Below are 27,669 nucleotides of genomic sequence, written 5' to 3'. Positions count from 1 at the left end.
AAAACATTGTGTTTAAGTTAAATTATTTAACTCCATTATCTTACTTATCTTAGTTAAATTAACGACATATTTAGTAGGAGCAGTGGCAACTTATAGGAATAGTTAAAATACTCAAATAGGAATAGTTAATACTTATAGGAATAGTTAAATTACTCAAATATATTAATTTGACATTACGGATTTAACAGTGCACGTACACAAGAAGCAGCCATGCATGCGCGTACATTATACATGTATGTTGACAGTTCAAGCGCTAAACGTACTTGGCTCCTCTTTCTGTACGTAGAAGCCGCGTGCCCAGCATCGCTGCCGTGACGGTCACTGTGAAAAGAATAACGCGTGCACGAGAGAAAGAGATGGAACGTCATATATCTACCTCCTTCTGTTACTCGTCGCCCGACGTTCAGAGCGCACACGTACACGGACGCATGTACGGAGCTTTCCATTTCCATATGCTAGCGAACGGCCCACCTCTCTGGCCTATGAAATTGACCCGCGAGCAATCGTCCATTTTCTTCGCCGGCCGCGGCGAGCCGTATGTCCCGCCCGTCGCGTCGCGCGCTCTAATTTGTTCAACTATTTTTATTAATATCTCGTAATTTTACGTGGTTGTTTGAAAAATGACCTCTACAATTTTTGTTCAGTTTTATCTGTTCTACTTATATTTTTCTTTTGGCATGCCTTATGCGGGACACCCTGTATATGAATACGTCATATGAATACGTAGATATGCCATATTTCCACTGATTTTAATTTGATTCTATACTATATTTTAATTTGATTCTGTGTTAGACGAAAAGTAAGACCGAATTAAAGATTTCAATGGAAACTTGACTATTGTCTCTCCTCAGAAAGTTATGAAAATTTAGAATAAAATAATATAGTAAAATAAAAATGAGATTTTACCTGATGTATTCATATAACATAATTACATATTTTTTTACGTACATAAATATACATATTTTTTTATATACATAGATATCGTTGAATGAAGAACAACATAGTTACTTTTAATATTTCTAAAATCGTCATTTGTGTTCTGAAATATTGTAATTAATATTTTATATTTCGTTAATGAAAAATCTGGTTTTTGTTTATGGATTGTATTTATTTATATATTTTATATTTCCATATATCGGTTTTCTGGCATGTAATAATAATAATTTTGTTACATTAATAATAATAATGTTAAAAATTTTGTTATGTTTATGTAACATAAATAATTTTATAATAATATATAAGGTGTAATAAAAAGAAATCCATTATTTTTCCAATAGATGGCTTTAGTAATGTGTATCTCGCTTTGCATAAATGCGATCGGTTTACGCTAGATGGCGTTAGAAAGATAATATTTCGTACTAAAAGAACTTCTCAGACAATTTTGTGATTGTTTGACTCAGTATTGTTTGAGCGCGCGTCAAAGATGGACACCAGCAAGAAGAAAATACGCCATATTTTACAGTTTTTCTTCGATAAAGGCGAAAACGCAGGCCAGGCGGCTGAAAATGTGAATAGTGTTTATGGTCCTGATACTGTAACAGCCAATCACGCGCAATTTTGGTTTCGTCGATTCCGTTCCGGTAATTTTGATGTCAGAGATGCACCACGCTCTGGAAGGCCAATTGTCGAAAATGTCGATAAAATAATGGAAATCGTCGAGTCCGACCGTCATGTAAGCACTGTTTCGATTGCCCAGGAGCTAAACATTGCACAAAAAACCGTTTGGAACCACTTGAATAAAGCTGGATACAAAAAGAAGCTCGATGTATGGGTACCACACGAGTTAACGCAAAAAAACCTCATGGACCGAATTCCATCTGCGAATCGCTGCTGAATCGCAACAAAATCGACCCATTTCTGCAGCGGATGGTGACTGGTGATGAAAAGTGGGTCACTTACGACAACGTCAAGCGAAAACGGTCGTGGTCGAAACGCGGTGAAAAACGGTGGATTGACCAAGCCAGGATTGACGGTCAGGAAGGCTTTGCTGTGTGTTTGGTGGGATTGGCAGGGAATCATCCACTATGAGCTTAATGACTGTTTAATTTATGAGCTGCTCCTCTATGGCCAAACTCTTAATTCGGACCTGTACTGTCAACAATTGGACCGTTTGAAGGAATCAATCGCCCAGAAGCGGCCAACTTTGGCCAATAGGAGAAGAATTGTGTTCCATCAGGACAACGCCAGGCCACACACATCGATAGTGACTCGCCAGAAGCTTCGGGAACTTGGTTGGAAGGTTCTTATGCATCCGCCTTATAGTCCGGACCTGGCACCAAGTGATTACCACCTGTTCCTGTCTATGGCGAATGATTTTGCTGGTGAAAAATTCGCCTCAAGAGAAGCTTGTGAAAATCGACTGACTCAGTTTTTTGCCAATAGGGACAAAGGTTTCTATGAAAGAGGCATAATGGAATTACCTTCAAAATGGCAACAAGTTATCAAACAAAATGGTGCATATTTGATCTAAATCGGATCATTCTAATTATGCTAAATAAAGCTTTCAATTTCATGCAAAAATAATGGATTTTTTTTACTACACCTTATATTTTTAGTTAATATAAAAGTATTAAAGTACTTTAAAGTATTGTAACTGTATAAAAGACTTCAACTGTAGTGCATAAAATAATAAAATGAAATATATAAAAAATTGTACAAAACCTGAATATTTTTTAATTTCTTATAATATTTAGTATTATTATCTGTGATAAATTAGTGAACGATGAATTACTGTTGCTCAGTAGTTTTATAGTACGACTAATAAAACTATTGAGTAACAATAATTTACCACAGCAAGCAATATTTAGTAAAAGTTCAAAGCGCATTTATATCTCTCTATCCTTTCTCTTATTTTAAAAAATATCATGACATTACATCTTATTGAAGTCTCCGCGTAAACGTATTACAAAAGAATAACGTCTTCAACAGACAAAAAGTCGAAGTGGTAGTGGAGCTGTCGTCGTCCAGTATTTACTTTATATAATAATATGTTTTCAAAAAATCATATTAGACACAGAAGGTATAAATGTGTGTATGTGTGTGTGTTTGTGTATGTATGTATGTATGTATGTATGTATGTATTAGGTGTACAACTTTGCTTCCGCCGTTTTTTTTCCGAAATTCGAGACTTTATTGTAAAAAACTGGTTGTACATTTATAATTCAAAGTATTGTCCATCGCTGGCCACTACTTTCTCCCATCTTTCGGGCAGCGTACGAATCCCGCGTCGAAAAAACTGGTCATCTTTTAAGGCGATCCACAAATCGATCCAATTTTTTACTTCTTCATAAGACCGAAAGTGCTGGTCAGCTAGGCCGTGTGCCATTGATCGAAACAAGTGATAGTCAGAGAGAGCAACGTCTGGAGAATACGGCGGGTGGAGTAGGACTTCCCATTTTAATGTTTCCAAGTATGTCTTGACCACTTTCGCAACATAGGGTCGAGCATTGTAATGCTGCAAAATCACTTTATCGTGTCTCTCGTTGTATTGCGGCCATTTGTCTTTCAATGCTCGGTTCAAACGCATCAATTACGATACCGATCGCCTGTGATTGTTTCAGTCGGTTTTAACAGCTCATAATACACTACGCCGAGCTGGTCCCACCAAATACAGAGCATGACCTTGGAGCCGTGAATATTCGGTTTGGTCGTCGACGCCAAACAGTGGAAGCATGGCCGAGAACTCCCCATAATTTTCTGAGCTTGGGGTTATCGTAATGAACCCATTTTTCGTCCCGTCACAATGCGATGCAGAAATCCCTTCCGTCTTTGCCTTTCAAGCAGCTGTTTACAAACAAACAAACGCCATTCAACATCTCTCGGCTTCAATTCGTACGGCACCCAATTTCCTTGCTTCTGAATCATTCCCATGGCTTTGAGGCGTTTTGAAATGGCTTGTTGAGTCACTCCCAATGATCGTGCCAATTCTTCTTGATTTTGACACGAGTCTTAATCAAGTAATGCCTCCAATTCTGCATCTTCAAAAACCTTCTCTCTTCCACCTCTATGTCAGTCTTCGACGTCAAAATCACCGTTCTTGAAGCGTTGAAACTACTTACGACACGTTCTTTCACTAATAGCGGCCTCACCATAAGTATTTGAGAGCATTCGACGAGCCTCAGCCGCAGATTTCTTCATATTGAAGCAGAAAATTAAAACCTCCCGCAAATGACGAGAATTTAGCTCGTAAACTGACATTTTCAATCGAGAATAACTTTATGATGCAGACACAAATCGACTAATGTTTCTATGGGGTTATGTTGACAGATGCCCAAGTTTATTGTATGACGTCTATGATCTATTTATTTCGACCACCACTTAACGCTAAAGCCATTTATAGGAAAACGGCGGAAGGTTGTACACCTAATATGTATGTATGTACGTATATATGTGTGTGTGTGTGTGTGTGTGTGTGTGTGTGTGTGTGTGTGTGTGTGTGTGTGTGATACATATATAAAAGTTCTTACACTAAATGTTTTTATATTAAATATAAAACATAAAAATGTATATTATAATATACATACGCGCGCGCGCACGCACGCACACACACCTTCTGCGTTTATTATGATTTCTTAAAAATATTGTATATTTTTATTTATTAGGTCATTTAACAATGTAAAAAATCCTATTACTAAAAGAAGATATCAAATGAACATATCAAATTGTTCAAGTAATGAACATAACCTGACAGAAACTTTATCGCATTAGTCTTTTACTGATGGAAATAGTTCAAATTTATTATTTTATAGTGCATCTACATATTATGATAGTGACATATCTCGTAATATATGTAAAGAAATAGACATAACATAAGAAAGGAATATTTCTTGTTATCAAAACTTGCTATTCTCAAAATATTAAAAAACTTTAAACAAGATCTAGTATATCAGTATCACCATTTTGAAACAAATCTCGTATTCTCGTAACTCTCATACAAATTAAAAAACTAATCCATCCGTTTCAAATATAAACTAAATATCAATTCTTACTAATACTTCTTTGTAAGACTTTAAAGTGCATTTGTATCTCTTCTATCCTTTTTCTTATCTTATAAAATAATTAATGACCATTACATCTTATTGAAATCTCAACATAACTTGTAATTTTATTTTTGTACTTAAATTGCTAAAATTGTTGCAAACATTAAAAAAAACATAAAATTAAGAAATATTGGAATTAGTCGTCGATAAATATTTCTTCTGTGCAATATATAATTTTTCTACAAAATGATATTAAAGGAAGTAAATCTTTAAGGATTATTAAAGTCTCTGCAAATAAAATCATTTTGCCACGAAACTTCTCCGACAGGAATCAATAGATAATCAGCTATAACATCTCGTTGTTTATATGCTACATATTTAGATCTGTGAGCAGTACTAAATATGTAATGTTTTCGATTGCTCCAGAACATGTTTGTCTCCATGTTCCTGGAGTAATATTTTCATCTTCATCTTCTGTATCTAAGTAATTAGGAGGACAATATATTTTGTTTTCATTAGTATTTAAGTCATTTAACGTTTTCAAAAAATTACGGAGATATACTATTGCTATGATAATATTATCTATAAATTTTGGATGCATGCAAATAGGTTTTCTGAAAACATGCCATCGTGATGCAAGAATTCCGAAAGTATTTTCGATTATCCTTCTTGCTCGTGATAATCTGTAATTAAACATTCTTTTCTTTTTTTTTAATTGTCGTCCAGAATATGGCCTCATATTTGTTGCTAATTTAAATGCTTCATCTCCGACAAAGAAATATGGGATTTTTACATTACTCCCGGGCAAATTGAATTCGCCTTGTGGCAAATTTAAATCATTATTGCACAAAGTTTTGCCAATTTTAGATGTTGCAAATATTCCTGCATCACTACTGCTGCCATATGTTCCATAATCTATTAACGTAAATTTATAGTTACTGTCATATATTGCCACAAATACTATACTAAATGTTTTTTTTATAATTAAAATATAAAGTTGCAGAATTCGGTGATGCTTGTATTTGCACATGTTTGCCATCTATTGCTCCACAGCAATTGGGAAAGTTCCACTGTTTCCAGAATTCTTCACGTATTTGAAACAATTTTTCTTCAGATATATTGGTAACAATACTTGTATAATGTAACCATAAGTTTCTTTGATTATGTTGCGTGCTGTTGATTCGCCAATTCTATAGGCTAATGCAATGGACAAGATCTGATCCCCCCTTTTTTTTTTCTTTTTTTTGGTCAGGCAGGGGAAATGCATTACGCACACACCCCGGGACTTCACACCGCGCGGCCCATTCCCTCTTGGGGTGGAGCGGGGCCGGTTCGCCACACGGTCACCCGCCCCTTATGCCATTGGTCCCGGCCGACTTACAGGGGGAAGGAGCAGGCTTATATCGTCCCCCTCCTCCCCTGCGGTCAGGACCCTCCTATCCCGGCAGAGGGGGGGAGCGGCAGCGAGTGCGCCAGCAATGCCCCCCCCCCTCGATGGAAGGGCGAGCAACGCCGCCACCCCACCCCCTCTCCTCCGCCAGCCGCTCCAGGCGCCGCCGCCGAGTCTTGGCGGCGCCTGTCGCGGATGGAGGGACTGGAGCCGCCGCCTGCGGGCTTCTAGTGCCCTAGCAGCGGCAGCCTCCCTCCTCTGGCGTCTCTCTTTGCTCTCTCCTCCACTGGGGAGGCGGCCCGACGGGCGCAGCCGGCGCGGCTCCAGGGGAGGGTGGAATAACCCTTCCAGCCGCGCCGGCTTGCGCCCTCCTTCCTGGTGCCGCCACACCCCGTTGGTGTGCCGGCCGAGGGCGGAAGGCGCGGCGAATTCGCCCCCCCCCCCACAACCGTTTCCCCCCGTCTGGCCCTCTCCTGCTCCTCCTTCTGCGACATAACTTCTTCGCAGAAGGAGGTGACAGCTGACCAGGCTTCTCGCCCCCCTAGCATGGCCTTGACAAGGGCCGGGGGCGAGAGGTCCACTCCCACCACGCTTGCGAGGACACGGCGCTATCCCTCCCACGCCGAGCATTCGCCCAGCGTATGTTGCGCCGTGTCCTCAGCCGCATCGCAATGGTGGCAGCGGCTGGTGCACTCCTTCCGGACGACCCTATGCAGGTACTCACCGAAACAGCCATGGCCGGTGAGCACCTGGATCGTCCGGAACGTGAGATCTCCGTGTGCCCTGCCTACCCACTCCTGTAGGCAGGGCAGGAAGGCATCGGCGACCCTCTTCCCGGAGCGGCCCGTCGTCTCCTCCAGCTGCATCTTCCAGCGAAGGATGAGACGTTGTCGGGCCTGCTCCCTAGCGAGGGCTATAGCTCTGGCAAGTTCCGTCCCGTTGTTGTTCCCCCGGCGGAGCTCCCCAGTACGCCGATAGTTTTCGGCGTACATCATAGCAAGGAGCTCCACCGGAGGGATTCCTGCCAGGGCCGTGGCGGCCGCGTGCAACGTGGTCCTATAGACCCGGGCGAGACGAGTGGCCATAAACCTCTGGGCCCGGCGGACTATTTGTTGGATCCGCCGGGACCCGGCCATCTCCCCCGCCCAGATCGGAACTTTGTATAGGGCCACCGAATGGACCACGTTCGCAAACAGCCGCCTAGCCCGCCTTTTCGGGCCACCGACGTTGAGCAGGAGGGCACCCGCCATTCTGCCCAGCTTGGGGGTTAACACCTCAAAATTTTTCTCAAACCCCCAAGCGCCATCCAAGGTGAGCCCGAGGTACTTCATCTCGGTACCCACCCTCACGGAGATTCCGCCGATCCGGAGCTTTAATCGAGGTGGTCTCCCCCTACTCCCGTCATGGAAGAACAGAGCTTCCGTTTTCGGGGGAGACACCTCGAGACTCATGCTCCGGATGGAGTGCACCACCTGGTCGAGGGCCAATTGCCCCATATCCCTGGCCTGTTTCCAGCCCCGTCCCTCGGCCGCCACTAATGTGTCGTCCGCGTAGCAGACAACGTGGCAGCCGGAGGGGAGGGCGGTCCAGAGGACCTGGTCGTATGCGATGTTCCACAAAAGAGGGCCGATTACTGACCCCTGCGGAACACCGCAATACACCCCCCTTCCGCATTGGAGTTCCGCTTTATTGCGGAACTCCAAGCGCCTGCCCCGGAAGTAGTCCCTTATTATGTGAACCAGGTAGGGCGAGAACCCAAAGTGGGCCATTCCCGCGTCTACCTGGTCCCAGGGGAAGGTATTAAAGGCGTTGGCTATATCAATTGATATAGCCAACGCCACCTTCCCCTCCTTCACGATGGCCTCCGAGAGATACCTGACGCGCTTGATCGCGTCCACGGTCGATCGGCCCTCTCAGAAGCCATACTGCGCGTCGCTGAGCGCGGGACCATTCCGGGATAGGTGCCGGACGAGGCGGGCTTTCATGATTCTTTCGAACATTTTGCCCGCCTCGTCCAACAGACACACAGGTCTGTATGCGGAAGGAGTGTCCTCCGGCTTGCCCTCCTTGCGTAAGAGGACCAGTCTGGCCCTCTTCCATGGGGCCGGAAACAGGCCAGCCTCGAGGCAGAGGGAGAAAATCCGCCTAAGGCGGCCCCCCAACCTCCCCTCTTAGGCCAAGACCAAGGCCCATACTGGGCCCGGGATGCCGTCAGGGCCCGGCGCCTTTCTCTTGGCGCCGAGCCTCTTGGCGGCTCGCCTCATCTCCTCCATCGTCAGCTCCTCCTCCTCCCAGTCGAGAGGGGTCCCGTATAGAGTGGGATGTTGTTACCCACCCTCGGGAACAGCCACTCCACTATTTTGTCGAGGAGCTCGGAGTTAAGGGTGTTCGTAAGTGGGGGCGTCCATGGGCGCAATCGCCGCATTACCATCCGGTATGGGCGCCTCCACGGATCCCGGTCTACGGAGAAGATGAGGTTCTCCCAGGCCAAGGCCTTGGCCTTGGCGATGACCCTCCTTACGGCGCCTCTTCTCGCCGTGAGGACGGCCGATGCCGTCACCCGCGCGTCCCTGTCCCGCAGGACCACCATCGCCCTCCAGGCACGGCCGGCGAAGAGCTTGAGCTCGGCGATCTCCGCCGACCACCAATAGGCGGCTCTGCGGGCTGGGGGGGGGAAAGAGGACCCCCCCCCAATAAACTCGCGCGACCCGGTTACGGACCTCACTTCGTCCCAATTGGTCGCACAGATGGCGGCCACAAACTTGTCGCGGTCGAGCGAGGTTAGCGCCCACCTTGGCGGTCGGGTTGCCCCGCTGCTGCGCCTTGAGAGTACTTTCCGAGGGGCGACGACGAGACGGAGCTCTATGTACCGGTGATCAGATCCGGTCTCCGCCTCGGTCGCCACCCTCCATCTCTGAACCTGTCGGGCGGCTGCGGGGGAGGTCCACGTCAGATCGACGATGGACTCCCCCTGCCATCCGACGAAGGTGCTCTCCCGGCCTCTGTTTTATAAGCTGAAGCCGGTAGACGCAGCCCACTCCTGGAGGTCCGCGCCGCGGGGCCACGTCCCCGGGGGACCCCACACCGTGTTGTGGGCGTTGAAGTCCCCGGAGACAATGACCGGCCTAGGTAGGCGCCTCATTATGAGCGCCTCCAGCCGATACAACAGTGCCCCGAATTCAGCGCGGGTCCAGGAAGGCGGGGCATAACATCCGACCACATCTGTGGGCCCCCACTCGACCGCAACGTAGCCGCCCCCCCCCCTCGACGAGCTTCATCGGGAGGGAGTCGCAGCCAATCCCCCCAAAGATAGTCACCAAGCACCCACCCCTCTGGTCCCGGGCGTCCCCTAAAATGGAGGACGATTGCTCCGGGACCGAGTAGGGCTCGGCGGCTACCCCAATCCCAGCACCGCGCTCGCGCAGCCCTTGGACAAATAGGTCCTAGGCCGCTCGAGCGCGGCGCAAGTTGGCCTGGAGGAGAAGTGTACCTATTGTGATGGTACACTCTCCCTCTCTTCCAGGCCAACTCCTGCAGTTACTGCGGGCTTCATAATGGGGGAACGGGATCTACTGCCCCCGCTCCCCTCATTATCAGCCCCTCCTTTGCCACCACTCCCCCTCCCAAACCTTCGTCGGGGTCTGCTTGACCTCTGGGGAAGTGATCACTCAAACTCCTCCCTTTGATTGGGGAGGGACCTGTCCCTTTTAGGGGCAGAGGGCGCGCACTGTTGCGAACGCCCCCTCCTGCACCCTTTTAGCGGGGCTTCCCTCTCCTTTACTGAGGAGACGCCCACTCTTTCCTTCTTTGGGCAGCTGAGGGGGAGCGTAGCCCGACCCCTTGCCCTCCTTCTTTCCCCTTTTGCCCTCTATCGGGCAAAGGAAGATACCCATGCGATGGCCACAGGATCTTTTGGCGTCGCGGCAGACAGGGCACTCAACCTGTCCGCCACATTCCGCCGTCCTGTGGCCATCCCGACCGCAGCGGTAACAGAGTCCGCTGCAGTCCATCACCGATGTGTACGTTGCCCTCACGTGGCCCCGCTGCATGCACCTGTAGCATTGCAGCGGGCGCCCCGCGAGGGCCTCCACACGGACGGTGGTCCACCCCACACGGAGGCGGCCACCGTCCAGCACCTTTTTGGCCGAGGCCAACGGGCACTGCACCCACATGGTGCCCAGTCCGTTGGCCCCGGCACGTATTGCCCCAACCTTAACATCTTCGGGCCCGCAGCCCCCAGACAACGCGATAGCAGTGATGACATCCTCCATCGTCATCGCGTCGTCCAGGTCGCGGACCCGAAGCTCGACCCTCTTCGCCGGTCGCGCAATGCGCACTTCCTTCTCCTCGGCGAAGAGGGTCCTCATCCTACCGGCCAGCGCGTCGGTTTTCGCGTAACCCTCCGGACCGGAGACCTCCAACACAAGGGCGCCGGTTGCCGCCCTTTTGGTGCGGAGGTCCCCGATCCCGAGGTCCGCCAAACTTATCTCCCTCCTCGCTCGGCGCATCACTTCGGCGTACGTGCCCAGTGGGCACGTCACCGATATAGCGGCCGAGCGAGGAGGTTTAGAGAGGGACGGAGGGGGCTTTGTGCCCCCCGTTTGTTGTTCACTCCTTCCCTCCCCCCCCCCAGCCCCGGGCCGGCGCACGCTGACGCCGCCGCTCGGTCTCCGAGGCCGCTCGGGATGCTACCGAGGGGGCTCCTTTCTGCCCCCCGCTCCATCCCCTTCTTTCTCCCCACCACCGTAGCCCATGTCTCCTTGACCGGGCCATTGGCGTGGGGAGCAATCGCCCACAGGAGGGCGCCGCCAAGATCTCGCGGCGGCTCCTCCTTGTGTAGGCCAGTGGGTTCAAGGCGGGGGGGGGCAAAGCTCGCCCCTCGCCCCCACCTTCCCTGTTCCTCCTCTTCTTCTTTTTGGAGGAAGAAGACGTCGTTGTCCCCTCCATGCCAGGCTCCGGCGCCTTGGCCGTGGAGGGGGGGTCAGGAGCAGCCGCATATCGGCCCCGCCCCAAAGGCACCCGCACCGGCGGCTGTTCGTCCGGCCCGCGCCGCCCCCGGGGTCGTATCCGAGACGCGCCAAGATTCGGGGAATCGCTATTTCTAGCAACAACTCGAGGGCAGTGCCCTCCTCCTCCCCGATATCAAGGCACGTCCCGCCATAATCCACGAGAGGGGGCCACCGCTGTTGTTGCGGCCGTTGTCGCTGCCGTCGCCCTCCCTCCTCGGCTGTCCCCTTTGCCGCTCTTGTTGATGCGGCTGGGCGGCAGCTCGCCCTCCCTGCTTGGGCCGGGACTGCTGTTGGCGCAGTACACGCCCCGGCCCCTGTGGCTGTTGTTGGCTGCCCCTAGTCCGTCCCCATACATCCGGGAGGGAGACGGTCTTTCCCCCGAGAGGATGCCTGATGGCCGGAAGGACTTTGCTATCTCTCCGGTCCTTGTCAACCTCCTCCCTGAGGTGCCTCCCTCTTTCTTCCTCGTCACTCTTACGGTGAGGAGGGGCGGGTCGGGGATTGTGACTCCAGTCGTCCAACTCCACCTCCATGGGTACATCTCCTCCCGGAGGGGGAGAGATAAGGAGGGAACTCACCCCACCCCTCCATTTATTTCGGTGGGCAACCTCCTCCTCAGAGGAGAAGCCCGATATCACCGCCTCCGTCGACCTCTTACGGCCGGTGGGCACACGGCAGGAGACGCAACAGCCCCCCTTACTTAGGCAGGAGGACTCCACAAAACCCCCGGCCTTTTCCAGCCTTGCGATCCTGGCCCTGAGGAGGCGGTTCTGCAAGCTGAGCTCGTCAAGTTTCCGCCTCAACAGGGCCTTGGTCTCCCCCGCCGCGGAGCCAGGCACGGCCCCCGGCTGTCCGGCAACATTTTGGGCCCTTACGGCGAGCGTGGTGCCACAGGCCGAGAGTTCCTCGGCCGCTTTCCACAGCTCGCCCAGGAGGGAGCCTTTGATGTTGCTGGACTTCTGAGCTACCTTCATTACGGTGTCCACCGACTGGTATAGTCTGGTGGACACCTCTACTGTTTCCATGGCCCTATGGTCGCGGACCATCCTCTCCGCTGTCTTCTCTAGGGCCCTATCAACTCTAGGGCCGTAAGGCCTCCTGGCTGCATCGGCAGCGTACTCCACCACCTTAGCTAGCTTCCTGTCCTGGATGGCCTTCTTTTTTAAGGCCATCTGGTCGGCCGTGAATTTCCCCTCGTGAGAGGGATCCTTACACGGCCGACCTTGTTTTTTCACCGGACTCTCGGGGGTGAGAGTGGGGACCGACGAGTCCTCCACCATTGCGGCAGTCCCGCCGGCGGCGGTCTCCGGGGAGGCCGGTATTGCCGCCTCTTCCTTCACCACCACTATCTCCAGCGGCCCTTCCTCAGCCGCCGCCCACTTTAACGAAGACGCTTGGCTATCTACCGAGTCGTCCCTCCCTCTCTTGCACTGTCCCGGTGCAAGAGGGGACCCTTGGCAGGCTCTTTCGGCCACGTGAAGTGCCTCGTGAGGCCGATCGAGTCCTCTCCGGGCTGCCAGCCGCCTGAGCCTGATCTTCAGCCCGAGCTTGGCTGCCAACCCTGGTGCGCGATCTGGTACGACGCGCTGGTCCGCCCTTACTGCAGGGCGGATCAGGAGAAGTCCCGGAGGGTTGCTCCTCTGGTTGCTCCCCCTCCTCGGCGTGGACCGCTGCGTGGGTCCCAGCAGGGCTGGTGGACGGCCCTGCTCCGTGCGTTGGACGCCGGCGACGCAACTGCGCCCTCCTCTACACTTTTCTCCCCCTTATCCCCGGTTTTTGTAATTGAAGTATTTATTTTTAGGTTGCCTGCCTCTTGTCACCCGTAGGCTTATAGGGCGGGCCATGATAAGTGGAGGAACTAGATACCCCCCAGGCGGAGCCCCACGCCTGGGTTCGGGCTGAATACACCCAGGGTGCGCCAGGTGCCCCGGGGTAGACCGCTCGAGACCGACTAACCCGCCGGCCACTCATCTTATCGCCACGGCTTCCAAACTTAGGATTGGGGGGGTTTTTTATAGAGGTCCCCGTCCTCGCGGCTCAGAGGTATTTAAGCCAAGGTCCTCGTTCCCCCAGAGGAGCGCTATAGACATGACATAACGATCTCCGAGGGTTTACGATGTGTACAGGTCCGACGTTGTCGGACCTGCGCTGTAAGGGTCCTAGCAAATACCACGCAGACCGCTAATGCTCCCCGTGCGCAGCTGCCCACACGGGGGGGGGGCCTCATGGCCGGCCACGCCGCTATATGCGACCGTGACCAGGAGGAGTCGCAGGGTTGCCGGGGTGCGGCACCTCTCCACTAAATGTGAGGAGGGCCAATGTATCAGTCCCTGCGACTCCACCTCCCGTCCCGCCAGCCCGGAGTTAACCTTCGGGTAACTCCGACGGAATGGCCATCCCAGGGTGCGCGACCCCGACCTCGGAATATGAGCGGCCCGCGCACCCCTCCCCCCCCCGGGTTGTCGGAAGCTACCGACGTGCAATCCCGGGTGTGGGTTCCTCTCCTCACTCTACTCAGGCCGAAGCCCGAGTAGGGACGGATCGAGGGTGTCCCGCACTTTCAGCTGCCAGACCGGCGTGCAATGCCTACTGGTGCGGAACTTTCTCCTACCCCGTGACGGGAAATTACCCGCCGCGGAGCGGAAGTCCCCCCAACTCCAAACCCGCTCGAAGACTGGCGGTGGAGCAAGCTCCATCTAACGGCCTCAGCCGGCCGGGCGATTGGAATCAGGGCCGCCAACCCCTACCGGCAATTGGGCCCATCGGCCCTGTAGGAGTTGCCGGGCTCCCCTGCAGTGGAGGGTCTTACGTTCCCCTCTAGCAACCGCGGGGCTGTAGCCCATTAAGGTCCGGTTTTCTGTGGGGGTTTTCCTTCCCCGTTGCCGCCGTTCGCCAGCGATCCTCAGGTAAGGGCCTCCCTTCCGGCCAAAGCCGAAAGGTACTGCCGCCGAGCCATCATCGGATCGCCGGTACCCCTCCACCACGATAAGGTGGCGGCATAGAGGGGAAGATCTGATACCCTGTGGCAAGATATCTTCAACAATAAATATAATTTATATTTAAATATGTATTAAACACTTCTTTTATATTATATATATATATATTTTTTCTATTTATTAAAATGTGTACCTTAGAGTTAAAGCAAGGCAGAGTTCAGGTAGTAAGACTCGATGACTGTTTTTCGTCAAAAACGATTGTAACATATTTAAAAGTTGATTAAAAATACGTAATGTCATCCTAATATACCAGAAAAATATATAAGGATCAGATTTCATTTCTTGAAGTAAATTATTATAATCTCCTTGACGAACACGTTCTAAGTTAATTGGTCGTACCCAATATTTTCTATTAGACCAAAGAAAAGATATTCGTTTTTTTAATATATATGTACCGATAATCAATATAAATAATGTATAGGTCACCATTTCTTCTATCTCGTCCATTGTCTATAAAATAAATTTTATACACTATTTTAAAAATACAAATATATGATATTAGGAGATTTTTGGCAATCGTTTGGTACATGTACCTGGTTGTCATTGGCTTAATTTATATCAAACATTTAATATATGTACTAAATATCTGTACAGTATAAATATTCAAATTACAATTCTAGAGACGTCACAGAGATATATCTAGATATCTCTGGAAGATATTTTGGATATTTGTGTGCTGTATGAATTTATACATATATTAAATATTTGTTTATATTAAATATTTATTAAATATTATTTATACATATATTAATACATATATTAAATATTTGATGTAAACTTGCCCAGTAACAACCTAGTACATATACCAAACGTTCGCCAAAAATCGCCTATTATGTGCCGATCATTATAGGTTATATTGGGTGTCCGATTAAATCAATTATCGAAATATAACCAAGTATTAGGATATTTTAAAATGTGTACTTTACAATCAAAGCAAGGCGGAGTTCAGGTGGTAAGGCTCAATGACTGTTTTTCGTCAAAAACAGTTGCAATATTTCTAAACGATGATTACAAATGTTACGTGAGTGACATAGTAATGTTACATGGACATAATACGTGTTATGATTAGTGGGCGTAACACGTTAAGTTTCCTATGTGCCTTGCCTTTTATGCTTACGGCTTAAGTCTTACTGCTTAAGTTTTTCTGTGTGCCACGGCTCTTACAAGGAAACGGTCGTCCCTCACCGAATTTGATGAGCATTGGATATGTTGTAGAGCATCAAAAAACATTAGACACGTATTTTTTTTATGTGCTTATCTCGAGGTTTAGGGGTTGAAACCACCCCTTGAAAAAAACGGACTTTTTCATTTTTATTTAATATTTCCTAAAATATGAGGTATATGAAAAAATATTTCAGACAAAAGTTTTACAGTATCTTATGCCCTTTCCATCGGTCTATTCAAATTTTTTTAAATGCAATATTTCACCCCCCCCCCCTCCCTCTCCCCTTCGTCACCTTTGCAAATTTTTAAGTTTTTGTAAGGACAAAAATTAAAAAGCATTTCATGCCAAATCCATCGATATATAATAATAGTATGGTTCCTCGATTCAATTCTTGGCAAAACTACATGACTGATAACTTCGCGTTATAGGCACCGCGTTGTGCGAGTAGGTAAGTACTGTACGTTGCGTTGGATTACTTCTCTTCACTTGCGCTATGTTTTATAACTACTTGCGCATATTTTCTCATATTACAAGATAAAAACGAATTAATTCTAATCATATGATATGTAATATACGAAATAAAGACGTAAGCAGAGATAAATATGCTTATGTAACAACAGTAGCAATTGTGCGCGGCGTCGGCTATATAGAACGTAATACAATCGAATGATTCTATTTTTACTAATCACGATCACATGATTCTGTTTCTATGCGGAAAATGATTGCAAAATATATTAATATGAGTGACTTAATATTGTTACTGAAAAACTATGACGCACTAGTTGACCTTGTTTTTGCACTGCACAGATGGTATATGAAATATTTTCTTACATATATGCTTAATCACTTAAGAATATATCTGAAGTACAGTCGTCGATAAAAATATCCGAGTTTCATTTAAGAAATTCGTTACCTTTAAAATTTCTTGAAAACGACATCTACCACATGACTCACATTGGAATCTATGTCCCCCTTAAACCATACAACTTTTGTCTAAAACGTTTCCTTCTAAAACTTACAGGTTTTGAGATATTTGAGTGCATTAATTAAAATGAGTCACCCTGTATATTGTTGTTTTGAAGATCGCAAACGTCGTGCCAAACGACGTTCAGGAATAGAATCATGCGATCGTCATTGGTAAAAATAGATTGTATATACATACCATATAGCCACTATATAAATGTCCGTTGTACCGGAAGACTGACATTTTAACTCGTGAGTTGACAAAGTAAAGAGTTGTGCGTTGTGATAATTGTGCAATTATAATTATAGTTATTAATTTTGGATACACATACATGTGTGCCATGTGTAATTAAAGTATTGTATTATTGTAACTCATCATTTTCTATCACTTTTTACGTAATTCTCTGACTTTGTATCTAAAGAATCATTTGCTAATAAAATGTTGTGATTGATGTTTCGACGAATATTTAAAAGGTACTACTAAAATTGTTATAAGTTGATAAATTTTATTTTTTTGTTTATTTAAAATTTCATAACACCTATGTGATCTATCTCTCTATATCTTTTATAAAGCTGTTTCTCCATTATCACGACATTGATTTATTTTAGATTCACTACATATTTTTGGTATCAACAAAGAGAAGCAAAAGAAGCGGCATTAGAACTAACAGAAGACCACTGCATTTATTATAAAGTATATATTTTTTTTTTATATAATCACAGTTCAAAAGACATACTTTATTTTAATATTTTTTATCAGAATGATGCAATTTAATGCCTTGAACGTTATTACGTTGCTTTATGCAACTTTCAATGTTCTTAATCCTCCACAAAGTCCAATAACTCTAAAGGAAATTGAAATGAACGAGAAGATTGAATATATGTTGAGAGAAGTAGAAAATGATAATGAATTTGAAATAGAACAGGAGGATACTTTAGATTTTTACAATACATATGAAGTTCCAGAAGCAGAAAATGTTGATTTATTACAAGAAAATGAAGGGCAAGAATATCTTCCAGAAGAAGTTATTTGCGCTTCCGTTGAAGCAAGTATATCACATGACTATAAAAAACAAGCAATAGATTATTGGAAGAGCGGTAAAACAGGAGCAAGATCGCTTGAAGGAGTTAAAAGAAGATTTAGAAAGGTAACATCTATACGACAATTACGACGGTGGGACAACCAAGTAAATGAAGGCGGTAGTAGAACAGAAAAATTAAAAAGGATATCTCAATACACACTAAATCGCTTCAATGAAGCACTTGAAAAAGGAATGATTATTCATGACATTGACATCGCTCGATGGGCATCTCGAGCGCAAGAAGAAGAAAATGTGGACAAATTCAAAGCTTCAATGACGTGGGTAAAAAGATTCAAAATTGCATATAATATTGTGTCTCGGAAAATAACCAAATTTGTCACGAAAAAATCCTTATTATCAAAATCAAATTTTGAAAATAAATGCAATACATTTATTGAAAACGTAAAATATTACATTGGTAGATATGGATTAGAAAATATTTATAATTCTGATCAGAGCGGATTTCAGTTAGAATTTCATTCCGGTCGTACGTTATCACATAAAGGCACAAAAAAGATAGAATCTGTAGTACAGTCCATATCAGCAACTACGCATAGTTATACTATACAGCCGACAATTTCAGCGGATGGTAGATTATTGTCTCCGCTTTTCATTGTTTTAAAGGAAGTAACAGGAACATTTGGTCCTAGAGTACAGGAAACTATGTTCAAAGCGCCTAATATTTTTGTTACGGCTTCTACATCAGGAAAATTAACGTCAAATCATGTAAAAACCTGGTTGAAAGAAGTATTTTTTCCGAATGTTGGGCCACAATCTGTATTATTATTAGATTCTTGGAGTGGGCATTGTCCCAACATAATAGCGGAAACTAGAACAGATTATGCAACAGATATTGTTTTTCTAACAATTCCAGCCGGTACAACAGGACAAATACAGCCATTAGATGTATACGGCTTCCGATTATGGAAAAATTTTATTAGACATTTTTCTGATACTGTTTTATTGTTAAATCTTGCAATTGAACTTCATACTAGAAATAATATTTTGAAATTACAATCATTAACGCACCATCAATTCTCGTCGCCTAGGTTTCAAAGTTTATTTCGATATGCATGGTTTAAAAGTGGATATGTAGAGATTAGACCAACAGAGTTTCAAACACCGGTTGAATTTTGTTTCCAAAGGGATTCGAAAGTAAATTGCGATATTTGTGGCGAAACTGCCATAATTACTTGTTCTTGGTGTAAAAAATCGCTTTGTATTACACATTTTTTCCATGATCATCATCTTTGTAACGAATATGTGCAATAAATATAATACATTATCCGTTCATATGCAAATTCTGTACTGTTGCTTTAAAATATATTGTTAAATAAATATTATTGTCAAATATTGTTCTACTACAATTTATTATTCCTTTCTACTTTGTTTCCTTATATTACTATTCCATAATTTATCCGGAGTTCTCTGTTATCTTTAGCAATTAGTAATTATATATTGTATATTCACATTACACGCTTTCTCTCTCTTGCAAAAGTAATAGAATATGTGTTTCTTTTATTTCATGCATTACAATTTTATTTTAACCTGCCTTGATCTTGTATCAATTTACTTTGCAGTAAACATATTTAATATACATTGAAAACTTCTGTACAAATTGCGACGCCGCGCACATTTGCTACTGTTGTTATATATGCTTACTGTTGTTTATCTCTGCTTACGTCTTTATTTCGTATATTACATATCATATGATTAGAATTAATTCGTTTTTATCTTGTAATATGAGAAAATATGCGCAAGTAGTTATAAAACATAGCGCAAGTGAAGAGAAGTAATCCAACGCAACGTACAGTACTTACCTACTCGCACAACGCGGTGCCTATAACGCGAAGTTATCAGTCATGTAGTTTTGCCAAGAATTGAATCGAGGAACCATACTATTATTATATATCGATGGATTTGGCATGAAATGCTTTTTAATTTTTGTCCTTACAAAAACTTAAAAATTTGCAAAGGTGACGAAGGGGAGAGGGAGGGGGGGGGTGAAATATTGCATTTTAAAAAATTTGAATAGACCGATGGAAAGGGCATAAGATACTGTAAAACTTTTGTCTGAAATATTTTTTCATATACCTCATATTTTAGGAAATATTAAATAAAAATGAAAAAGTCCGTTTTTTTCAAGGGGTGGTTTCAACCCCTAAACCTCGAGATAAGCACATAAAAAAAAATACGTGTCTAATGTTTTTTGATGCTCTACAACATATCCAATGCTCATCAAATTCGGTGAGGGACGCCCCCGACCGTTTCCTTGTTAGTCGCATATGCGACTCAACACGCGAGCCACGCTCGCTTCTCAGTCACCCAGGACTTAGTTTCAGTCGCATCAGCAACTCTCCCGGCTGAATCTTCATCGAACTAGACTGCATCGCTCACGAGAGGAGACGGAATTCAGTCTCCGCACTCTGAGCATATATATACTACCTCCAAAAAGGGGGACTTCTCCGAGCGTGGAGGCGCTGGGAAGCGGTAGACTACCGCAGAGCTACTACCGCGATTGAGATCGCACTCTCAATCCGAGTCTGAGGGCCAGGATACGCGGAGGCGAGCCGTCTCGACTCCCTCCGACGATCATGAATCCATTTAGTCTGTATGATAAATATACTGCGCCAAAGATACAACATAATGAATAACATGCTGAAACAGACATTTATCTTATATTGATCATTGCTATTCTGTTCGAGTCTACTTAACGGAAAATTACTTTTCCTTGCCTGTTATATTTTTAAATGGAGAGAGAAAATTCTGGCATTTTATAACTTTATAGCTAAATAGTTCTATACAACATTAATTAATATTCTTGAGCTATGAAACCAAATTATGAATAGCCAGAACGTTCACTCACTACCTAAAAATGTAACAGGGAAATAGAAAAATTTCGGATCAAATAGATTTGAAGAGTAGTAATAAAAATAAAGAGGTTGTAATCAGTTAGTAATATAATATAATGAATGAATCATCGAAATAAAATGTAAACGTACTTAAATGTTTTCATTAGGTGCTTCTACAGCTGCGTCCTGCGATCCGTCTGGTTCGTTATCCAAGAATCTGCGGACTATACGTCGCTCCAGTTGACGTGGTTCGCGTGTAGTCATCCTATAACGTTGCTTTGCCGCCCGCAAAGGTTTGCGCATACATAGTTGGAACTCCGTCCGGTTAGGTTTATTGAAATGACGACTATTGTTAACAGCATCTGCGTAAAATCATATATATCTTATCATCTTTTATATCACACAAAATATTGTAAAAATATTATATTTATACAAAGTAAGGCCAAGTCTATAGTAGATGTAATAAGCCTTAAGTCTTAAGAAATTGACTCACTTACTCTCCATTATTCTTCTCTCTGTTAATTTTTTACGGCTTAAGATTTACTACTCATATCTTCGATTCGTAATACAGACATACTAAATAAAAAGAATGTGCGAACCATAAAAATGACAAAATGTCATACCTTTGAATACCATGAATACCTTTATCATCTGGCTTTAGCAACCAATTCTTGGCTGCGTTCATCTATCGATTTGTAGCGTGAAAAATGCTATTTTTATTTTTACACAACGAATGTTAATGCAGTGCTAATGTATGCTGTCGAAAGAAGAGATTAACCACATGCAACCAGTTGCTGAAGCCAGAAACTGAAGTTATGTCATATTTTATTATTTTTCTGATTTTCTGTTACATTAATGTCTGTGTGAATCGAAAAAATAATAAAATATGACATAACTTTAGTTTCTGGTTTCAACAACCGGTGACATGCGGTCTCTTCACAGACATTAATGTCTGTGTGAATCAGAAAAATAATAAAATAATAAAAGAATAAAATTACTGGATATGTTTATATTATAATATATGTTATATTATAATATTAGATAAATTAGATAATAAAATTATAATAAAATTATATAGCATATAAAATGATTTGTATGACATTTTTATATATATAATAAATTTCCAAAACAACTCAGCAAACACAAAATAACAGTAATATAATTGTGCGTTATAATTTCTCTTTCAACCATGTAACTGTTTACACGGTTGAGTGGAAAATTAGAACTAACAGTGTAACTCCTCCGACTCGTGCAGTCGGCACACGACTCGGGTGCAAGACAAAATGTACTCTTTTTGTCAGCGCTCGACCGTTCGGCGGATTTCGCGAGACCCGACAGCTCACCACGAAAAACACTAACCAAATGGGCGCCAGGTACGGCGGTCCGTACCCACTAAAAAGGATCGGTCACGAAACACTAAAGAGTTGGTCTCGCCGACGAGTAGGACTCGTCGTCCGCCCGAACGGCTGACACGAACGACCGGCAGCTCAGCTCTACTCGCGGTAGAGGAGCTGGTTCGCGCGAGGTCGGAGATGAAAGGATAGAGCGGCGGTTAGAACAATTAAGCGACCAGTAATACAGTATGTTTGATAAGAGCGTGTACGGCAAAACTCAAAAACTTAGGATAATACATAAATTGAAAAAATTTGTACACATTATGCATGATATAGACTGCGATGCTTTATTATTAATAAGTTGTCCAGTCGCCTCCATTATCAATAATTGACTGGCATCTCCGAGGCATACTTTCTACTAATTTTACAGCATAATCTTCAGACAAAGATCTCCATCTAAATCGAATCTGTCGAATTAACTGTTTGACGGTCCATATTTTCTTTCCTCGGAGCTTAAACTTTATAAGCGCCCAAACATTTTCAATTGGATTTGCATCTGGCGACTGTGAAGGCCAATCCAGTACGTCAACGTCATTTTCTTGTTTCCACGCAGTACAAAGTCTACTCCGATGTTTCGGATCATTGTCCTCTTGCAGTAGCCAATTTTCATTTTTCCTCGTAAACCACCTTTGGGCAGATGGTAATAAAGCTCTCTCATATATTTGGACCATTTTAGCAGCATCCAAATTTTGTGTAAAGATGTGTAAAGTGCCAAATCCCTGTTTTGAGAAACAGCCCCAGACGTGCACCTTTACCGGATGTTTAACGGTCCGCTCGATGAGTCTATTGGCCTGGGTAGACCAGACACGTCTGATAGAAGACTTTGCCCAAAACGAAGCTTCATCTGAAAAAATTACGTTGCCCCAATAGCGGTCCAAATTTTCTTTTGCCCAAGCAAGTCTTTTTTCGACGTGTTTTTCAGACAGCAACGGTTTCGTTATCGTGCTTCGAAATTTCACTTTATGAGCCAGTAAACGTCTTCTTATAGTATGACATGATATATTTAGACCCTTTTTAAGTAAAACCGCTTGCCCGCCACGCAATGATAAACAAGGATTCTTCTCAAACACCCGTAAAATCATTTTGTCCTCCTTTTTCGTCGTTTTCTGCACAGAGCCACGATCCGGCAAGTCATCAACGTTTTTGACCTCGGAATAACGTTTCACCCACTTACTCACAAACGCCTTAGACTTCTTCATATACTTAGCAGCCGCTCCGCGCGACATTTTTGGTCCTTTCGGATGCGAACATAGAAACACAGCTTCGTAACGTGATGCGTACGCGGCACTCATGTTGAAATACGCCCTTTTGTGACGAAAGTCAAACGATAACTAAGGCTTTCTAGACAAAGCATCTTGGGAGAAGAGCCCCGCTATTGGCTCGCGTTCATATCCCCTCTCTAACGGTTTCGAGGAAAAAGTTTTGCCGTACACGCTCTTATCAAACATACTGTATCTTCCGACAACGTTTATTATTCGTCAACGGTTATAATATTGATATTCGGCAGCGAAATGATGCGATAACGGAATGAATCTTTGTTCGCGATCGCGATACAGGTGTGCGGCAGCGCGAGTCCGCGTCGTGACCGGCGGAGATCACGACAGCCGCGTAAGCGCTTGCAGGTGTACCCGCTCGGCGGTACAACACGGCGAATGTTCGGCGGTTTTAACGGATTCAAGGCGATCTCCGGAGCTTTTTCCCACGCAGGAGAGGGACGCGAGCCCTCGCCCTCGCCCAGGAGGACGGCCGGGTCCTCGCTCGTCGACGCCTCGCCCGCTCCGCGACGCGAAAAACACCAAATAATTGTCCTCGTCCTTTTCGGAACGGACTCACCAAACTCTAGCGGAGCGGGGGCAGTCGGTAGCTGACAGCGGCGGTCCCTCCGGGCTCACAAAAGAATGACTCTTAGTACGGCAGCGGTCTTACGCGTCGAAGGTCGAGTCGTCGTTTACTTTGTCTACTTCTTCTCGGCTCCGCGGATGGTACGTCCTTTACACTCTATGCCGTGCTTTTGGCGATATCGGCGAAAAAGCTCCTGAACGGTCGTTGGAGTCCCGTTTTATCCCAGGTATTTGAACCGTTTTCCGACAGCTCTTGGCCTCTTATTGGCGGGATATATCCCCCATTTTCCGATTTCTGACTCTGGGCAACTGTTTTCCTTACGTCAATCTTCTGAGCTTCCTAGTCCGTCCGACCTTGGCTTGGGCTCTTTCGCGGCAGCCGTTGTTTATGGCGATCCACGAGCCTCGCGGCTTCTTCGCTCGGCTCGGAGGACGCTCCGGGTCGCGGAGGATGCGCTCGCCGGCTTTACTCCGGCGGCAGCTATCCTCCGCTCGTCCGCGGTGTCGATCCACTCCTTGCGGCTTCCTGGCGACAGCTTGTGATCGCTCCACTTTGGCAGCTTCGCTTCGACGTTCGGAATGTTGCTGAAACAGGCCCTTGTTAAAGTTTCCCACCCTGTGGGTCCCTACTGAGTCTTATTATTTACGGAAACGGTTCACCTGGGGTCCTTCTGCCTTTGCTCTCGCAGGTTCTTCCTCTCCCACGGCGGCAGCAGTCTTCCTTGATGGTGACCTTATTCTTCTTGACTCAACCTTCCCCCCTCGATGACCGTATTTACACACAAAATTTACTGGAGGGCTGCGTAGGTTCGCGTCCTATTCGCCTCACGGCTAGGACGCGACATCCGCCTGCAGCCGGGAAGCTCATAAGGCTTCCTTATTATTGTCTACTAGTGACGGACGATAATTAATAATCGTACGTCACAACAGTCTTATTATTATTACTTTGAGTTTACCAGGAATTTATTCAACGAATTTATTGTATATCTTTGTAGTACTTTCCTTAAATTCATTAATTAATACTTAAGTCGGTCGTTGAGGAAATACTGCAAAAAAATTTAAATTTTGTGCTGCATTTCTGCCTCGTATCTACTGTTCCTTTCGGACGCACGCCATGATCAATTTCTGTTGCGTTTCTGCTGTTAAGTTCAAGCGGCACGTCGTGATCGATTTCTGCTGTATTTTTACTGTCACGTTCGAATAGCACGTCCTGATCGATTTCTGCTGCGTTTCTGCCTTCTCAGAATGCTACTTAGTTAACTTCATTTTTAAGGACTTCCTGCTCACATGATGTGACGTTATTTCATATTCGATTTTATGCTGCTTCTTGTCGATATATTATATAATCATTCAATGTTTAAGTTTTTCTTTTCCTGTGTTGACATATCGTATTGGGAGTGTGCATTAATTTTAAAGGATTTTCAAGAGATGACGTAACTAATACTATATCGTATTGGGCCATATTGTTGCTATCTTCATGTCTAAGCACCATCATGTGGCTTTACTTTTCAGTATGTGTCATTTTGCTGAAGTGTAAACAACAATTGTTTTCTTGAGCATTGAATATGTTGAATTTTGTGCCAACAAAACACAATTTGCGGGAAGCTTTGCTTTTCTGCTTCCATTTGAAGAAAAGTGCTGCTGAAAGTCAACGAATGCTATCGGAAGCTTATGGTAATTATACTCCATCGATTTCAACATGTGAGTACTGGTTTCGACGCTATAAAAAAAGTGATTTTGACACGGAAGATAAAGAACGTCCAGGAACGTCCAGGCCAACCGAAAAAGTTTGAAGATGAGGAAGTGGAAGCTTTACTCGATCAAGATCCGAGTCAAACGCAAGAAGAACTTGCAGAATCATTAAATATTGATCGATCAATGATTTCCAGACGTTTGAAGGCCATTGGAATGATTCAAAAACGAGGAAATTGGGTGTCGTACGAGTTGAAGCCGAGGGACTTCGAAAGGCGCAAAATGACCTGTGAATTGTTGTTTCAAAGACACAGTTCAAAGTGAATTGTTGCTTCAAAGAAAAAGTTTTTTGCATCGTATCGTGACGGATGATGAAAAATGGATACGCTACGATAATCCGAAGCGCAAAAAATCATGGTGCCAGGTGAACCATCAATATCGACGGCAAAACCGAATATTCATGACGCCAAGCTCATGTTCTGTACTTGATGGGATCAGCTGGATGTAGTGTATTATGAGATGCTACAACCCAACGAAATCATCACTGGGGAACGCTACCAACAACAATTGATGCAATTGAGCCGAGCATTGAAGCAAAAATGGCCAGCGAAAAGATACGACATAGTGATTTTCCAGCACGACAACGCTTGGCCACATGTTGCGAAACCAGTCAAGGAAACAATTAACTAGGATGTCCTACCACACTCGTCGTATTCTCAAGATATTGCTCCTTTCGATTACCACCTATTTCGATCGATGACTCGTGCCCTGTCTGAGCAGCGCTTCCATTCTTATGAGGTTATAAAAAAAAATGGGTCGATTCGTAGATAGCCTCAAAAGATGTGTCGACATATCTTAGGTAGGTAATAGGTGGAATCCACCTATTACTAGAAAGATGGAAAAAAGTAGTGGCTAGCGATGGACAATATTTTGAATGATCAATTTTTAACCATTTTTTTACAATAAAGCCGTATTTTTACCAAAAAATCCCTTAAAATTAATGCACACTCCCAATACCTTATTCTTGCAGTTATTTTTACTATCATATCATGACGCAGATTCTATTAAATTTCTGTTTCATTTTTACGTGTACTCTCTGATACAAGAGATCATGTTTTGATACTGCCAAAATTATGCCAGCATAGCATGCAACATACATTTAGCAAAGCTTGACTTTAGCAGGCTTGGCTATTTGGGTATATAAGAAGTCTAATGTTTGCATTACCTTTTAGTTGTGAAATATTTTTATACACAAATGTGAAATTATATTTTAGGTGTTTCTTATGTATAAAATGTAATATTTTAATATATACAAAGATCGTTATCACGATATTGTAAAACTAGAATTCTTACAAAAAGAGTCTAATTATAATTTCCCAGCAAACACAGATATACAACAGTTACACTGTCGTAATGAAACGGAATGTAATATGCAATGTAATATGTATGTAGTAGGTTATATAGACATTTGTTGTAATTTCCTACTCACACGTGTTACAGTTATATAACATAAAAGTAACATGTGAATATAACATAAAAGTAACATGTAACTAAAAAGTTACATATTATTCGTTAGCGAATTAACACATATATTTTTTGTTGAATTCCAATGATTTATTTGATTATTTTATATGATATGATATGATTATTTTATCTAAATAATAAATAAAAACTGATATCTCATATTCGTCACATCTCCTAATACTTTGTTCAAATTTCTTTCGTTTACTTTTTCCTCATACGTATTTACACAGTAAAAACAAATGTGTTAAATTTAAAACATTTCATGTGTCCCAAATAATCCACTTTAATTTATGTGTAATGCGACGGTTTTCTTATTATTACTCGTAGCGGACAGTCGCCTGTCCGCCTCGTCGACAAACTACCGCGATCCCCGGATCTCGTTTCGGACTCTCTAATTTTCGTTGGGCGCCAGGTGCGGTAAGGCCGCACCTCCTCACCAATAATTATTCGCCAAAGATTTCTAAATCGTCGTCCGGCTTCGAGATCGCGGGGACGAAACGGGACCGCTAGCTCTTTGTTAATTTTAGTCGGAGGGGGGATGGGTTTAGTGGATGTAGGTGGAAGCCGAGGAAAAGAAGACCAATTCGTTCGATATAGATTTTTATTCCGGCGATACAATGCACTGCAAGTGCCCGATACGATCTCACGCTTGTTTCGATATGCTATCCCGATATCTTAGTTCCTAGTGGGAGATCTTCTCGCGTTTCGCGCGACCACTCTGCATGCGCTAGGTTTCGCGTGACACTTTCGTGATAATTACGACAAACAACAAACGAATGGGA

At 44.5% G+C, this 27,669-nt stretch overlaps 2 protein-coding genes across 2 annotated transcripts; one reads left to right on the top strand and one right to left on the bottom strand.

Moving 5' to 3' along the window:
• Positions 1–10,076: 10,076 nt before the first annotated feature.
• Positions 10,077–10,877, bottom strand: LOC116840888. Its single transcript, XM_032808212.1, has one exon. The coding sequence runs from the start codon at positions 10,875–10,877 to the stop codon at positions 10,077–10,079; it is 801 nt and encodes a 266-aa protein (XP_032664103.1).
• Positions 10,878–16,000: 5,123 nt separating this feature from the next.
• LOC116840875 lies at positions 16,001–18,884 on the top strand. The gene is made up of 2 exons (XM_032808191.1): positions 16,001–16,976; positions 17,112–18,884. The coding sequence occupies exon 2, from the start codon at positions 17,264–17,266 to the stop codon at positions 18,854–18,856; it is 1,593 nt and encodes a 530-aa protein (XP_032664082.1). The 5' UTR covers positions 16,001–16,976; positions 17,112–17,263; the 3' UTR covers positions 18,857–18,884.
• The last annotated feature ends 8,785 nt before the right edge of the window (positions 18,885–27,669 follow it).

Source organism: Odontomachus brunneus, unplaced genomic scaffold (assembly GCF_010583005.1).
Source record: "Odontomachus brunneus isolate Ranch 3 - 2012 unplaced genomic scaffold, Obru_v1 Obru_scaffold_012, whole genome shotgun sequence".
Classification (NCBI taxonomy): domain Eukaryota; kingdom Metazoa; phylum Arthropoda; class Insecta; order Hymenoptera; family Formicidae; genus Odontomachus; species Odontomachus brunneus.
Note: the sequence above shows the minus strand (reverse complement) of the source record. Positions and strands in the feature narration are given on the sequence as shown.